The following is a 16,982-nucleotide window of genomic DNA, read 5'->3' as shown; positions in this document are numbered from 1 at the left end:
ATTTAATTGGAGATAGGCCAACTGCAGTGAATTCACAGATTAAAAATAATTTTATTGTTTTTATGAATATTTTCTAAGATTACTTAAATACTAAATATAAATATATAACACATCCGAGTATATGGTTTCATCATATATGTTTGTCTATATTCTGTTCCAGCATAGACTGTAATCTGAAGTAATAATTTATTTACATTTTATTTTTGTGTTTGAGTGACCTCTGGTGGGTTTTTTTATATAAATAKTTTGCAGACCATTTTGATTAAGAACCTTAAAGAGGTTTTTTTTGAAAAGTTGTAGTTCTTCAAAGATCATAAGGTTTTTATGTATGTCATGTGAAAATTTAACTGAGTAAACWCTCAGTTTCTCTGCTTTTTTAAGGACTCAATGTTGCTGCTATTTAAGAAACCATTAAAAGAAAAGGTGGAGGGAGTTGAGAAGGAGGAGGAGAGAGTAAAACCGAAATACTACAGATTCAGCCTTAAAGATAAAGGAAACTTCTTTACGTACGTAACTGCTTAACTGGTAAATCGTAGCTGCGTAAAAGATAGGAAATTGAGGGCAGAAATGAAGAGCCAGTTTTCTCACTGGAAAAGCCACCACCAGTGCTGTCCTACATGAGTCTACATAGGGCCCTGAGCTCAGCTCAAAATCTTGGCGCTGGCAGAAATTTTTACAAAGAGGGCACCTCTGCAAACAGTGGCCAAAAAGCAAAGTGAATGTTACAAGACACCAAGAACAGAAGGAAAATGGAACTTTTTAATCTGAAAAACGGCTTAGCGAAAAGAAGTACAGTAAGCTTCCATTAGAGCCCACCAAAACTGCCATACAGAAGATGACTATGAAGTACTTGTCCCCTTGGCAATGTAAGCACTGCCAGCAGGCCGCAGAACACATCTAGAAAGTACTAGGCTCAACCTAAAGGACCAACAACTTCACCTGGCGCACTGTATAGCTGTAAAGTTTCTTCCCAAARGATGGGTGGTGGATTCTGAAAATGGTTCAGAAAGTTACTTGAGAAACTCAAAGACTCTGTGCGTGGTCCAGAAAATCCCAGAGCTGCAGATGTAGAGCTTATTGGCCTCTGTCACAGTGGAGGTAGCAAATTAGACAGACCTCTGGATTTAGCCAGTACAGCCACTTTCCACTCTTAYGCAAGGGCTGAATTTGTATTATGAGACCATCAAAAATTATTTTATTTGAGGTTATCAGCTCAGGGGTTTTGTGTTACAAATTTGTCTGCAAGAACTGGATTACAGTGGGGTATTTTTCTTTACATTGTTCAAATTGGCTCCAGCTTGGTTTTGACATTATCTAGATGACARTAGTCATCAAAAAAAAACTTTAACTGGAGCACAGGCTAGCACAAATACGGTGACAAGATACAGCATTATCCATTAATATAATATATAGTGATGTTTTAAATTCTTTTTGTAATAACCTAAAAGTTAAAGTTAGAATTATTTATTTATAATTTTTTAAGAGTTGCACAACATACAATAGCAGACAGACCACTAGAACTTTCAACAAACTCYCAATTTCCCTAGTTCCACTTCAAGAAAACAAAAGAAATCTGTAAATGAAAAATTTCCAAGTGACTGCTTTCTACCTTTCCTATAAATAAACCATGAAGCTGTGTGTACTGCCTATGCTTAAATTATTTTAGATCACATACACAAAAATTATTTTGAAGACATGAAAATATTTCTTTSATAATTATTTTCTGCCAGTCTAATGTTTCTGGAGTTATAAAATACTAATGTTTAAATTATTTCTTTTTACATGTGAAAGTGACTGCTTGATTTTGAAAAAAAGTGAAGTTTTCTATCATTGCCACAAGTTTAGTCAACATCACCACAACTATACATAATAGTAATCAAAGGGACAYATACTGGGAAAAATAAAGCAGAGTTTAAAAAAGTGTGAAAACAGATATTAACAATAAAGCATTTATAAAACTAAAAAACCCTCCAAAATGATTTAAAAAAAAAAAAACAAAAAAAAAAACACTACCTCAGAAACCGGAACATTTTCTCCAAGTTCAGATGTGTGCAATGCCAGTAAGCCCATCACTCGAGCAGCTTTGGCACGTCTGCAGATCAAACAAGTGTTGTTGTTGTTGTTTTTAAAGATGCATTTAAAGTGTTTAAAAAGTACAAAGAGCTATTTATACCTTGCACATACAAAGCCATTTATATTTTGCACAGATTACAGTTTACTAAGGCAGGAAATTTCTGGTAATATTTACAGCTCAGATTTTCTTCTCATTTCCAGACTAATATATTATCCAGTTACCAAACCATTTCTAAATTTCAAATCATTTTATCATTTTARCAATTAAAGAGGAACAATAGAATCAACATTTATAAAACAAGCAGTAGAGGGCACTATGACCTTAAAATAGCTCCAACAAGTATACTTTTTATAGAAGCTGCTATCATGGATATTTTACTATTATTGTCTGGTTTACTATTATTATTGTCTGGTATTCAGGGATTTTGAACATCATTATTTGATATATTGCATTATACAGCTTTTAGATAAAATTTCTAGAAGTTTTTTATAATTTTGGTCCTGTAAAAATAACAGTGTATTGAATACACTAAAAAATGTCTATCAAGTATATCACAGCAGGTTTGAAGGCCAAAGATTTACCAAAAAAAAAAAGTGTTAAAGTATTTATTTAAAATATTCAAAAGATAGATTTGATCAAATATGGATTAAAATGATTATTACTTACATATCCCAGTTGGCAGCTGCACGTAGCTGTTGTATTAATACAGGAAACTATAGTTTAAAGAAAATATACAAACGTTAGTGATTTTCCAAGATCTAACATGACTTCTAATATGATATTTAAAAAAATTAATTCAAGATATCAATATTTAYGTAAAAATGTACTTGGATAGCATTTGCAAAAAGCATTGTAGTGGAATACAGTACATATTTTGAAAAGGGACATCCTATTTATATTGCTTTGCTAACTGTAATACAAACATACATCAGTATTTTAAAGAAATATTTTCTTTACAAATATCATTATAAAGAGCAAAACTGTGTTGATTTCATCCACAGATTATCATAAAATATTATTTAACAATKTTAAGCAATAACAATTATTTTTGTGAGAATTAACAAAACTAAGTAAAACTATGCTAGGAAACTATTTTAAAACAGATTAAGTGAGAATGTTCTCTGAAGAACTACTGTTAGCTCTTCAGACAGATTTTTATTAATCTTCAGAGATGAAGCCAAATAAAATTGATTTTTAACAATTCCAATATGAACTTTTTTCCAGCTACTCCTCTCTGCCTTAATGATTTACAAACACTGTAACATTTCAACATATGTAACTTCAAACTCTCCATCAATGTCTTTATTTTTTTTTAATGCCACCATTTTATAAATCTAGCAAGTAAAAATATATCAAATCTAAGAGAAAGATTTGATTTTTTCTCATCTCCTTTAAAAACCTGACATGGAATTTCATAAGTACAGAATAATGAAAAAATGCTTAATTTGCTCTATTATTTTGGCCAGCACAACAATGGTTTCTTGAAACAAAACTAAAGGCAGATGATTTTTGCCACAATGACAAGTATGCAAGACATTGATTCCTCAGAGCACTATTATTTACCAGCTCAGAGCTCATTAGCTTGCTTGCAACCTCCTTATGGACAGCCACAGTGCACAAATAATACAGTAAGTTCAGTTTAGAACGTGCTGCTCCTGTATTCTTCTCAACAGAATCAAGCAATGAACATATTTGTTGCAAGAAGTCATTCCAGTCCATGTCTTTCATAGATAACAATTTCTCAGCTAATGATAAGAAACAAACAAATGGTTAAATTGCCCAGAAAAAAAAAAAAAGCTGCAACCTTGCAAACATTACAGCCACAGAAATACTGTCCCACATTAGGTAAAGACAACAAAACATCTCAAAATATCAGACTGATGGTTTAGGCACTTAAAATTAATATGATATAAAGTGTCATACGATATATTAATATGATATAAAATGTCAAATCTGAGCATTTTGACTAGACCTTTATGCCATATTAATTATTTTCTCCTCTTACAATTTGGATTAGGATATTGGGGGATGTTGTGCTCAATTCCAACTACATTTTTTTTCTTTAAACAAAATTACTCTACAAAATACATTTCTTACTTAAAATAAAAAGGAACTTGATTATCTCTAGGAAGAGGTGCTACTTGAATTCTATGAAGAGCAGTACAATTTTGSCTGAAATCCCTCTATAAGCACTGTAAAGCCTAACACAACCTCTCTAAACAGATCAGAGGAAACGTTCCATTAGGAACACTTCCCTGTCCAAGAGGAGGTTGGTAAGGCAACCTCATAGAATATTTGACCAACACTGCAAATTTTCAAAACCAGTTTTTGTTTTCTTCTATCAAATTTGAATCCATTCAGTTGAATGTTTGAGTTACAATTCCTTAGTTATGTCCAAAAACACTACAAATAAGAATCTACTGTTTTGCTGTCATCTTAATTAAGAAGTTTTAGGGCATGGACTTGAGTAGAAAACAAAGGGAATATAATTGAAAAATCTACTCAAAAACGGCCTAGCTATAAACGTTACGTATGCAATTTAAATTACAGGAAAAAAAAAMCCAATTATTAATTTTCCCTTGAGCTGTGCAGGCAACTCATCATCTCCAAAGGGAGGGTACAGGTCTTGTGACTGCACGCCACACACTCATGCAGGACACACAACTTTCAACAGCTTTAGCAGAGCTGTACCTGAGTGTGCTGGTATGTGCAAAGTTTTCAAGTCAAATCTAACCGGCATTGGCTTCATTATCTGCAAAAATGAAACAAAAAACATCACGATTTGACTCACTCTAGATGTCTTCATGCCAATCACTTAACAAGCTACTTCAGGTTGTCTTTCCCAGAAGAAAAAAGCTCATGGTTATTAAAAACATTATCAAGTCTGAACTTCTTAAAGCGACAAGAGTTACCCTCAAAGGTTTAACACTTACTGTAAAAGCCTTCACAGACAGCTTTGTTTTGAGTACACTAAGGCACTAAATTTTGCTGTAAGAGCTATTCTTTACATGAACATATGTAAACAGGAAACACAGATATAAAAGCAGGGAAAGAAGAAAGTAGCTTCCAATCCATRTAGGAAATTCTTTAATATGAATAGTCAACTCCAAAATATATCAATTATCCAAATTAGCAACACAATAGCACTATAAAAGATGCCAAAAAACTTGCATGAGAGTTTGCCAAATGACTGGGCGGAACTGTTTCAGAATAAGAATTATAAAATACAGGAAAAGAGTTTCACCCCGATTAAAGTTTTATCTGCAAAACTAGCCTCACCCATAAGTTCCTGAATACAATATTTTATTTTGCTGTACCTTTGGATTGTCAATGATTGGTGTTATGATAAGATCAGATTCAGTGTAAATGAGCTCTTTCAATGTTGATTCCATATCCTGCTGACTTGAGCACATATTTTTAGCCTAGAACAAGAACAAAGTTAAAAAGTTATTCAAGCCCTGCATCTGAAGTTTTGTAAATCTTTGGAAAATAATGACTTTACTTATTGTACGAACTGYTTTTCTGTTACAAATATAGCAGAAAGGAAAAGAAAGCTTTTTCAGATTCCAAAAACTTTTAATTATGGAGATAGCACCATCCTACTATAATTTTTCCACTCACTTTTGTCAAGCATGAGTCTCTTTCAGGAGAATTTTGAACTGGGTCAGCAGTAGCATCACCTACTTCTAAAGCAGTGCTAGTTCTAGGAGTGGGACGAGAACTGAAAAAAATACATACATATATTTTTATACATAAAAAATTAAACACTTTTTTTAAAAAAAAAAGTCTTCATATCATATGTTAAATGTTCAAAGATGGCAGGTGTAAATACTACACTTGCTCCATCAACTAGGTATGAACTTCTGTCTTTGAGTGTGTCCTAACAAGGTTAGGATTTGATTGCTCATTAGAAATTTTGGTTAATTTTAGCTAAATGAAGCTCMTTTGATTATTCCTCTACCCACAGTCAATCCTCCAAACTCGATGTTAAAACAACCTTACATCCTAATATTTCAGGTATCACCAAACATTCCAAGAATATTAACTTAAAAAGATCGCAATTCATTTGTTATCCAACTGCCAAGTCTTTGAAAGGTAACCGGTATTAAAACTGACTGATTCTGGTGTAGGAATGTGAGCTGTATCAATTTGCAAACCCTCTTTTTATAAACCCTGTCTGCTAATGTCTGAAGAAAAAAAAAACAAGATACCAGAATTATGCAATAATTATGCAATATTTTATTAAGCAAACTAAAATGATTGTAAAATAGACATACTATTGCATGATAAAAAGGGCACAAAAGTCTTGTTTCAGATTATGAAACAAGCCTTCAAAAAGTATTTTTAAATGGAGGTCTTTATGCTTGATGAGTACAAGAACAAAACCTTCTTTTATCAGGGAATATGTTTGGTTTAGCAGCGAGCACAACATGTCAGAATCAGGCCTGAATTAACACACACCACTGTTACTCCAAGCATTATTTCTGAACACCAATTGGTACTTAGGACCAAGAGCTTGTAACAAAAAACTACAAATACTATTTTGGTGGATCTTAAGCAGAATGCAGTGGAACATAATTTTATATCTAAAGAAAGAAAGAAAAATAAGAATTTCTACATAAAGTCTTTCATCCAAATGGCTATGAAATCAAAAGTCTTTCCTTACAAAACCACTGTCATAAGGCAATTGCTTTAATTGTACTTCAAAAGGTGCCTTAATATCAACTAAATTGCCAGTACAAAATTCAAAATGAATGACTAACAAAATGTTAGATATAGAACAAAATAAAATACCTGAAATGACAAAAACCTATGGACTTAAGTGTTTTCTAATTGTTCTTTTGATTTTCATACCTGAGAAGAAATATGGATTCATTTGATTCACCATCAACTGCACTTTTGGGCTGCAAGTCAGTCAGAATTTCTCCTGAGAAAAGAACATGAACTTGGATTCAGAAATTAAAAATAAATGAAATATAGGTAATAARCACGTTGGTGAGATTAAGAGATTTACAACCCACAGGATACAAAATAATGAAATGAATAATATTACCTCTTTTGAAAGAATTGTTAGGTGGCTTATTATCTGCTCTTGAGGATGACAAGTTATCCAGATCTTTATAGGTATCTCCAGGTTCCTCGACATCCCATGGTACAGATGACTCTCTGTCTTCACTACTGTTTATCAGAGATATTGAACATTAGGAAAATACATATCAAAGAGATCAATTTGTAGCAATTATTAATACAGCATTATTCTTGTAGACCAGTATCCTGTTGAGGTACATAATTCCCAAATATTTTTAGTATCAGTGATACCAACGATGGTAAACAAGCTTCTAGCCAGTGACTAATGGATTACAAATAATTCTTCAACTTTGCCAGTAGAACTTGCGCACAAAGAAACAGMCATGCTTAATTTATACCTATAATGTCAGAGCTATTAAAAAAAAATAGAAGTTGTTAAGACACTCCTTAATCTTCACAGGAAAAATTCACAACAAACATAYTTTTAATAACGAAGTCTGTAACCTAGATTAAGATTAATAAACACTACTGATTTTTTTTTGCTTAAAGACTGACATGTCACATTTAATTGCAAGGATTTTCTTTTATTCGTTTCATTCCCAGTTATTCCTATGCCACTGGGTCTTAGAGACCCCTCAGGAAGGTTATAAAATACTAGTTACGGGTTATAAATTATTATTCCACCTCCTGTGGAAAAAAAAACATAGCTATAAGGCCTTATTATTTGCAAAGCAATAGGTGCAGGATTCTTTTGCATTCCAAGCCCCTCTCCAGGTTTTGTCTGATTTGTTGATCACTACATACTTTAGTGGACATTGCAGGGCTATTAGAAAATCCTCAGGAACAAAGTCAAACAGCCTAAAGCTTTGTAAGAGTTTAAGATTCTTCCAATTCCTTGAGAATTGCTCTAAGATGACCACTGTCGTGGTGGCTGACATAAATCTCACTAGTGGTTTTAATAAATTCTGGTTTTGAGGCATGAACTTRGACTCTTGATTCTTTATCTGCTTTGGTGGGAAAAGAGGTGATTAAGACAGCGAGCATGTCCCAAGCTAGAAAAAAAACACTAGGACCAGAATTACCATGGCAGTGTTATCAGAAACAAGGAATTAAGCAACACAAAACTGGACTATAAAAGATAGATGAGGCACAAAAGCATTCAGCATTCAAAAAGAGATATTCTGTTTTTAGAGTAATTCCCTGGATTGAAACCAAAACTGTCCTTCAAATGTTTGAAACAATATTAACACCCTCAAGCTTAGAATGAAACAGTGTAACCACAGAGGTTTTGAAGAAGCCTAACTAYGTTAATGCACAGAGCCTAAGCTCACAAAAGATTTGGAGATTTTGCAAATATAGCACTGTAGAATACTATTAAATTAGAAAAAAAATCATTAGATTAATGTTTTAAGCAAAGAATATGGGTCAGCTGCATTTGCAAGGATATAAGGCTGAAGCACAYAAATCTAGCCTACTGTACTGATAGGCTTTGCAATGTTCTAAGCCTTAATGCATAAAAACAAACAAAAATGTCTCAGTACAACAGAGATAAGACTCATCCATATTTATAAAGCTATCTAAAAGCTTTCAAAGAGTATTAGAAATCAAATTACTGTGTATCATTATTACATAAACAAATAAATTAAGATGAGAGCAATTCCTTTACCTTGACAAGAAGTTTTAACACATTCTAGAGCCAGAGAAAAGGAATTTGTTGAATGTAAACAGATACCGTAATACACTATTAGGGAAATATAACTGTATAATAAATATTGAAATTTATAATGATCACTGAAAACCATTCATTGAATGGTGTAAAATTACTTTTATCAGGTTAATTAACAACAAGAAAATCCTAAGCAACATTCAAGAACTAAGAAACACACAGTAAAGTCATGACTACCAGAAAGTAAATATGTATATATATATATATATATTTGCACACAAATCTAAAATATATATGCTCATTCATACGAATTAGAAAGGAAGTTTCTGTTGAACCTACAATACCTTGAGTTTATGTTCTGACTGTTTGCAGAATCATTATCACAGTGGCTAAGGGAGCCTTTCCAGAATGGATGCTGCAATAGGTCTCTCCAATTCAGCCTTTTGGAAGTGGGAAGGGAAAAAAAGAAAAAAAAAAGAACAATTGAAATAGCCATGTCAGAAGAGAGTGACATACAGAAGTACCAGAGTGAACACAGTATCATTACACCAGGAATAATTGATCTTACTTGATCCTGTATTTCACTTTTTCTGAGTCAAAGAAGTTCTCTTTTAGGAGTAACTTTTTGCCTCAAATCRAAACGGAAGCAGCACACAGCAGAGAGGATGAGACTAATAATGAAAGAAACTGCATGGCCAGGCCCAGCGTGGCCAGGCCCAGCATTTAAATTACCTGAATTACTCTACTGGGTAATTGGATAAGCTTGCACTATTTAACAATTTAAGTGCAGCAGTTATAAATGAAATGTCATAAATGAAAGTCAAGTAAAAATAGACATAACCTTTCTTCTGGAAAAGCAAAGTCATTTGGTTTCAAAACTGCCCATCATTTCACAAAAATTTAATCAAAACATTAATTCTACATATCCTTGCATGAGAACGCACAACTGGTTCCCTCATGTGAAGGCATATTTTTGCATCGTTTTCCACCTATAAAACACTATACATACAGTAGACATAGCAACTTCTATTTCTGGAGATGAAAAAAGGTGATGTGAACCATTGTCCTGGTTAGAATAGTTTACCTTTTCTGTGGATCTTTTTGAAGTAAGCCACCTAGCAAACTAAGGAACTCTGCAGAAGGTTTCTGAAAAGCAGCACCTGTAAGCAGAAGCATTTAAGAAGATAAATATTCAGCAGCAGAGCCAAAGCAGTTGTCACACAGTGCAGATGAAATCATTATCTACAGATCACATTAGACAGTTCCATGAACAACAGTAATTTCATCTAAAAGAAAATTTGAATGTATAAGGAGTCCTAAATRTATAAGGACTGAATGCCAGGACTGAATGTCAGTCCTAAATATCAGCTCTCTGTATTTCAAAGGTGATCTTTGGTCACCAAAATAATTAAAATGGTTTGTAACACACAGAAAAGTTATCTGTCCTCCAACCAAATTTCTTCTGAAATGACAAATTTGTTATTTTTAATAGCTGGTAAAATACTTGGAATTTTCTAAATAATTGTATTCCCAAGAACACATTAAAAAAAAATCATTGTATTTAGAAATACGTGTCCCCCCAAAAATATTAAAGCCTCTATTATAATAAGCTACACTAAAACTAAAACATTAGCTACACTAAAAACAACGTCTGAGGCTTAGGTGAAGTATAGTTCATATACTGTTAATTATTCAACACATTTAATATAATTCTATAACAGATTTCAAATTTTAATGTTAAATATTATCCAACAACTAAATGGATAGTCTTAAAATACCATAAGCACCATAGATTCAGCAAAACATTTCACTACATGACACTACCCATATATTGTTTCAAATGGTTCTTCTTTTGAATATTTATGAATATAAATGAATATTTATCCTTTACTGATGAGGTGGAGAAAAACGTAGTTTCTGCCTTTCACAAGAAAAGACCAACGAGAATCACAGAGATATTCGCAAGAAGTTGAGCTGAAAGAGACTTCAGCCAAAACAGAAACACTCCAGCAATGACAATTTTAAGGAGAACTATGGCTGCATACTATTACACAAAAGCAGTTTCCAGAATTCTTATTAAACTGAAAAAAAAAGCCTTTATTTCTGAAAAACCAAAACTATAAAATGCAATTTATCCACTGTGAAAACCAAATATCCTTTAGAATGAAAACTAGTAGCAAACTAGTTTTCTAACAGTCATTGGTTTCACATTACTATAAACTGAAGAGCTGCTAATATTTAATGGCCTCCATAAGTATCACTGATGCTCACAATGACAGAGTTCACCAATTTCACTCTAGATTTTAGATTTACTGTTATCTCTTAAATTCTTTAAAAGTTATATCTATTTGTCACGCCAGAAATAAGTATTCATCATTAAAGAAAAAAGTTTATATCAAAGGAAGGCCAACGTTAGCATTCACCTAAGACAATGTGATTCTTGAAACCCTGAGCCTCAGAAGAAACATTGCAAAATATCTTTAAAATCTTTAATTTTGCAAGTATTATACTGAATCAACTCATTAACAGATTGTTACCCTTTGGTCTAGGTGGCAATGGATCTTCATATAAAATCTTTTCAATTAGTTCAGCAAAATTCTCTGAGAAGAATGGTGGTCTTCCTACAGACAAAAATAAAATAAAATAAAATATTTATTGGCAGTTCAATCAAAGTTCAAAATGACTGTCAGGTGCAATGATGTATGACGAGCTCATTTCCCTAAGGAAATGCCAAATCTTCAATCTGAACTCCATTCACCAAGCTCACTTGTCAATTTAAATACAAAACCTGGCATGACATTCTTCTGCAATGAACAGCAGAAGAGACYGAGGACAGAACAGGCACTCAAGATGATTTGATGGAGGTCAACATCACAGCTCTGTGCAAAGTAATACAACAGAAATGAAAGGTCTGGGCAGAAACCTGAACATCTCTATAGCTACGCTGATCCATCAGAGCAGTGTATCATTAAAGATTTCAGCAGATTGTGTTTTRTTTCTCTCTTGTGGCAAAATCTCCCTTTCAGCTGCAGCCAACACTACTGGTCAGCTCATCTGCAGCAGGCCCAAAGGCTCTAGTTTTATACTAGTGACCCAGCTTTCTTTTTCAAGGACCAAATCAATGCACCCGGAATTTAACACTGAAGAGTAAAACCACTATWATGTCAGACTGTATGGTTATAATTTTAAAGTCATGATACACAGGTGGTTAACATCATATTCTGATCTCAGTCAAAAGGCTCATTCAATACTATTACTGCAGATGATTTTTTTTTTACTTTTTTTAACTTACATTTAACTTAAATTTTTTAAATTACATTTGGCATACTCTTCAAGGAATCTCTAATATCTTTAGTTTATATTTATTAATATAAATTTTTCTCTGTTTTAACTTTCCTAGAAAGTTAACTAGAATTCACATTGGGAGCACAGCCTAAGTTTCTTTATCACAGATAGTGAAGAGATAAACAAACTTACAACCTGAGAACATTTCATAAAGTAAACAGCCCAAGGACCATAGATCACTGGATTTGGAGAAGTCTTCTCCCCTTATTGCTTCTGGAGCTGTGTATAATGGAGAGCCTACAAAATATATAGTATGTGTAACACATTGCATTACTCATTCAGTATTTATCAGATCAACACCTTAAACATTGTCGCTAACACTAAAGAAATTTTCACTCAAGAAAAGCTGAAGCAATTTCAGCAGTATCTCTTCCTCCCTAGATTTGTATTGAAATATGTATGGTTACAGAAGCTATTTTATTGTTTCATGTTTCATTTCCACTACCCAATTTGATTTGTGCTATATTGTCCTAACACAATAATTAACTTTAGTAGTGTTATCATGTACCTTGAGAGATGCAGAGCCAAGCAAACTGAGCAGATGGAAAACCAAAATAATCCTCATGTGAATAAAAATAGGATTATGAAAATAAGTAAATAAATAAATAGAATTAAGGTGTCTTAGGACATAAAGCAAGAATTAGAAAACTCTGGTWATAAAAATCAGGGTGGCTGACAAACTGGATCCTTGATCTAAAATAGATCGATAGTACATATCAAATTACAGCAATTTATCTGCAAATCCCTGAATTGTTTTGACATAAAAAAGAAAATAGGCAATAGTCCCTATCTCAATAACTAAACAGTAGCTAAGATACCTAGTATCCTTTTCTAATTTTGGATAATAAAAGCGTATATTATACCTCGGCATCTATTTTTTAGGGATCTTTGTGGAGTGCTTTCACTGTCATCTCCTCCTCCTTCCTCAGATCCAATCAAAGCAAAAAATTCTTCCAAGTTTTCACCGTCTGCCTTAGCCAAGCAAAAGTTACTGAGCTTCAGAGTGCCAGGCCCTTCCAGCAGGATCTAGACAAATACAGATAATCCAGACATGAATATTAGATTTTAAAAACTGACAACTGCTGAAATTTCCATCTTAAACTTACACAAGAATAGGATGATAATTTAAATAAGAGGTGGAAATAGAATAGGAGTTTATTCCCAAAGGCAATTTAATTAACTTCACTCTCGTGGAATATTCAAACTTATTTGCTCTAGGATTAATAACTGAAATCTCTCATGAATTCATATCACTATACCAGTTCAGTATATCAGTTCAATAAAAAGTAGAATATCAAAAAAAGTAGTATATCAAATTCTATTAAACATACAACAAGGAAAYACATCAATTCAGCTATAAACTTCCAAGTTACAGACTTGTCTCTCACAGTGTTCACCTTTATTGACAGGCTTCCAATCTGAGGTCTCTTGCAGACAGTAAAGTTGAAATAATTAAATGTCAATGACATACAAATTAACAGGGGATTGTCACTTAAATCATATTCTTGGTTACCTTTCCAGGTGTCAGTTCACAAAAGATAATKCCAAGGTTATGAATATGGTACAAGCCAGTAATCAAATCAACGCCAAATTCTCTCACTACATCTTCAGGTAGATGTTCGTCTTGAGCAATAACTGATTCTAGAGAACCACCTGAAATAGGTTACACATAGTCATCAGTAGCTTATAAAGAGACCATATAAATAATTCCCAAGGACATTATATAAGCTTTTTCAGAAGACATCAAGTGAAAATCATTATCTGTAACTATTCCAAAACATTCTTAGTCTGAGACTATGCAATAGTTATCAGGGTTTATTTTCTGCTTTCTACTTGCAAGTGTTTTATGCTGTTTAATAAATCAGTTATTCCTTTAAAACCATCTCCTAATACTAAATATCTAAGTCTTAGTAGAGCTTTTCCATCATGTGTAATTGCCACTTTTTAAAATGTACTTTAGAAGGCTACGTATAAAATAATCCCGTAATTTGAAAAAAAAAAGTATACTGTAACTATTAAAAGAAATACGGTTTGGTCACCTTAAATGAGCAAAAGATATCCTCCACATAAATGATGTAATGTATTTTTCTCATTTCAAAAGTAATTTTCAAGGCTTTACAAACTTATTTTAAATCTGTTGCTTCAGAACATTAGCACATGTTAGAAAGATGCTTCCAAAAGCACAGGCAATTTTATATATACAGAGGAYACTCAGATAGATATCTTTACCTTATCTACCATTCCCAAAGATCTGGGTATTTCCCATGGAGAAACCGGTATACAAAATCACTAGTAAGTGCCCATCCTATTAAGTCTTAGCTTTTGAGCTCATCTTACCTGTGCATAATTCCACTACAAGCCAGAGATGGTTGCTTGTTTCATACCATTCATGAAAAGTCACTATGTTCTTGTGGCTGATTTCATGAGTTAGGCGAACCTAGAACAAAGTTCTTAGTGTAATAAAATTTGGAGAGTGGGATGGGGTAAGAAGTCATGTATTTCAGATTTAGGCAGGGAGGATGGGTTTACATCAGTAAAACTACCTGAGATACAGAAATAAAAATATTTAAAAAAAAGAAAAAGAAAAATTCAATTTAAAATCTAGGAGTTCAAAAGCTTAAGCTGATATAAATGGTGACAAAACCATGTAAAGAAGTACTTGATAGGTTTGGGGTTTTTTTAATGCTGTCTGCTGAATCGGGATTTTGCAATCTGTATTTTTACCCCCCCAACAGACATATAGCAGTAAAAATATTTCTTACCCAGTTTGTTATTTCAGCTCTTTTGCATTTGTCAGTGCAAAGAATGGCAACAAAATTAATTGTCCCTTTTCTTCTTCCTTTATAAACAACTGTCTTGTTTCCTCTTCCTATCTCTTCATAAAGAATAAAGTTCTCCATACTTCAGGGCACTTTGCTGGCGACAGTCTGGAAATGTGTTGTTAGATTTTTAAAAAAAGAAGGGGGGTTATTAATATATAATGACCTTTGACATATAGTGTGCAACTTTCCAGCTGTTAAATTTGGCTCCCTTATGGCAACATGAAACGTAATTGCTGACAAAAGGCCTTCTCCTAAGAAATCTGATATTAACTTTGAATAGATGATAGTCCTTTCCGATTAGAAAGCTCTTAACACACTCCAAAAGTTACAGCTGGGCCAGTAAGTGCCAGATCCATGAACAAAAAGGGTACTACCAAACGTTGTAAACTGAAAGGCTTGTCAAAACCAAGACTGCCATTTCTGCCCAGGGCCATTTCAGACAAACCTGTCCCTGCCGCTTTGCATAACCCAGCGAACAAAGCTGAAACATAGGCAGCTTGGGGGAAAACCACTACTCCTACAATACTAACCTCAACGTGGCTTTTCCAGATACAGGACTTAGAGCTAAGGATTTCCCCATAATGGAGCCCATTTCTTGCAGATAAAAATTATGTGAAATCGCTGCCCAGTGTTGCACTGTGGGAGTCAGGTTGCTCCGTAAGACAAGTTTAGCTTAGTTTTTATCCATGACTATMRTTTTTGTCTGTAGAATTGTATATGCTTCAGTTTGGGTACCAAAACAAATGAAGCATTTGTCATTTGTTGAAAATCCCATATGTTTTACATGTCAGCAGTTGCACAYTTTCCTTTTGTGGCTCTTTTCTTACACTTTTTTGCCCGGAGAGTGTTTTGAGCAAGGAGGAAACTGACAGCGAGCATCTAAGCAGCTGCTTTCCATTCCGCTCCTGGGCTGGGTTAGCAGCAGCAGGATACAAAATCCCAAGCCCGGCATGTTCCAGAAACAGGGTATATTGCTACTTACTCCCCCAGAGCCTCCTTGCGCTACATCCTTCCAGCTCCAACCGACTTCGTACTCAGCACCCACTCACTCCGAGCGCCAGTGCCCGGCCATGCCTCAGCGTGGGGACGAGGGGCTTGGAGGGGCCTGAGCAGCAGAAAGCGGCCAGTGAGAGAGGCGCCGTCACACACACACCACAAAAAAAAAAAAAAAAAAAAAAAAAAAAAAAAGGGAAAGAGAAAATAGAGAAACTGTTTTTTATTATTATTGTTATTTATTTGCACAGTAGTTTAGCGCCGTCCTCTCACACCCCCCCGAGCACTGCTCCCGTGGTCGCAACCCCGCTCCCGTATCCAGGATACGGGGCCCAACGCCGGAAACAGAGCTGAGCGGCGATTGGGCGAGGGGAGGGTTACGTCAGGGCGGGCTCACTGCGCCCGTGTGCGGAGGGGGGAACAGGGGAGGAGGGGAGATTCCCGGATGTTGCAGGGCTCGATGGGGCGGGGCGGGAAGGGGCAGCCGCCTGGTTGCCAGGCAACCGCCAGCGCGGGATTAACGGTCGCGGGGGGTGGGGGGAATGTCTTTCTATTGAAAATTTTAAAAATTTAACGTTTTGCCAACTATCCCACCTGCCTCTGCGAGAAGCTGATCCCTGGCAGCTTCTGTGCTCGGGGATCTGCTCCAGTYAGATCTGATAACCGAAATGGCATTCCTGACAGGCACGACTCAATGGTTCCTTATGGCAGGAGGCGCTTGGATGCTGCCCTTCTCTGTCGCCAAGAKTTTAGTGTGGATTTAGCCCTTTCCCTCCACTCATACTGCTTGAGAGAGGGATATTGGAAAGAAATGATGAGGTACCAGCACTGAGCACAGACCTAATTTTTGCTATTTTGTTGAAAATCCATATAGGATTGCCTGGAGCCATACGCAATGGAAAATACCATATGCATAATAATATCTTCTAATTCTGCCCCATTTTGCTGCATGTGTTTTCCCCCGTTGCAGACCTGATCTRTGATTACTGAGGAAGTTGCAACTTTGAAACACAAAATAAACTGTATGTTTCTTTGGTAATGTAAACACAGCTGA

General features: G+C 34.6%; 1 protein-coding gene across 1 annotated transcript in view; it reads right to left on the bottom strand.

Moving 5' to 3' along the window:
* ULK4 (unc-51 like kinase 4) overlaps positions 1-16,000 on the bottom strand; it is a 177,391-nt gene extending 161,391 nt beyond the window's left edge. The window contains exons 1-17 of the mRNA XM_026034836.1: positions 15,918-16,000; positions 14,876-15,040; positions 14,451-14,550; positions 13,627-13,766; positions 12,977-13,139; positions 12,249-12,350; positions 11,306-11,389; positions 9,853-9,928; positions 9,113-9,208; positions 7,128-7,252; positions 6,929-7,001; positions 5,696-5,795; positions 5,392-5,496; positions 4,766-4,826; positions 3,638-3,819; positions 2,741-2,787; positions 2,014-2,092 (exon numbers count right to left, since the gene is read on the bottom strand). Coding sequence (XP_025890621.1) covers positions 2,014-2,092; positions 2,741-2,787; positions 3,638-3,819; positions 4,766-4,826; positions 5,392-5,496; positions 5,696-5,795; positions 6,929-7,001; positions 7,128-7,252; positions 9,113-9,208; positions 9,853-9,928; positions 11,306-11,389; positions 12,249-12,350; positions 12,977-13,139; positions 13,627-13,766; positions 14,451-14,550; positions 14,876-15,013 — 1,671 coding nt within the window. The 5' untranslated portion in view covers positions 15,014-15,040; positions 15,918-16,000. The remainder of the gene's footprint in view (positions 1-2,013; positions 2,093-2,740; positions 2,788-3,637; positions 3,820-4,765; positions 4,827-5,391; positions 5,497-5,695; positions 5,796-6,928; positions 7,002-7,127; positions 7,253-9,112; positions 9,209-9,852; positions 9,929-11,305; positions 11,390-12,248; positions 12,351-12,976; positions 13,140-13,626; positions 13,767-14,450; positions 14,551-14,875; positions 15,041-15,917) is intronic.
* Between the last annotated feature and the right edge of the window lie 982 nt (positions 16,001-16,982).

Source organism: Nothoprocta perdicaria, unplaced genomic scaffold (assembly GCF_003342845.1).
Source record: "Nothoprocta perdicaria isolate Ctin4 unplaced genomic scaffold, notPer1 scaffold_150, whole genome shotgun sequence".
In the NCBI taxonomy this organism is placed as follows: Eukaryota; Metazoa; Chordata; class Aves; order Tinamiformes; family Tinamidae; genus Nothoprocta; species Nothoprocta perdicaria.
The sequence above is the reverse complement of the archived record's forward strand: the minus strand, read 5'-3'. Positions and strand labels throughout refer to the sequence as shown.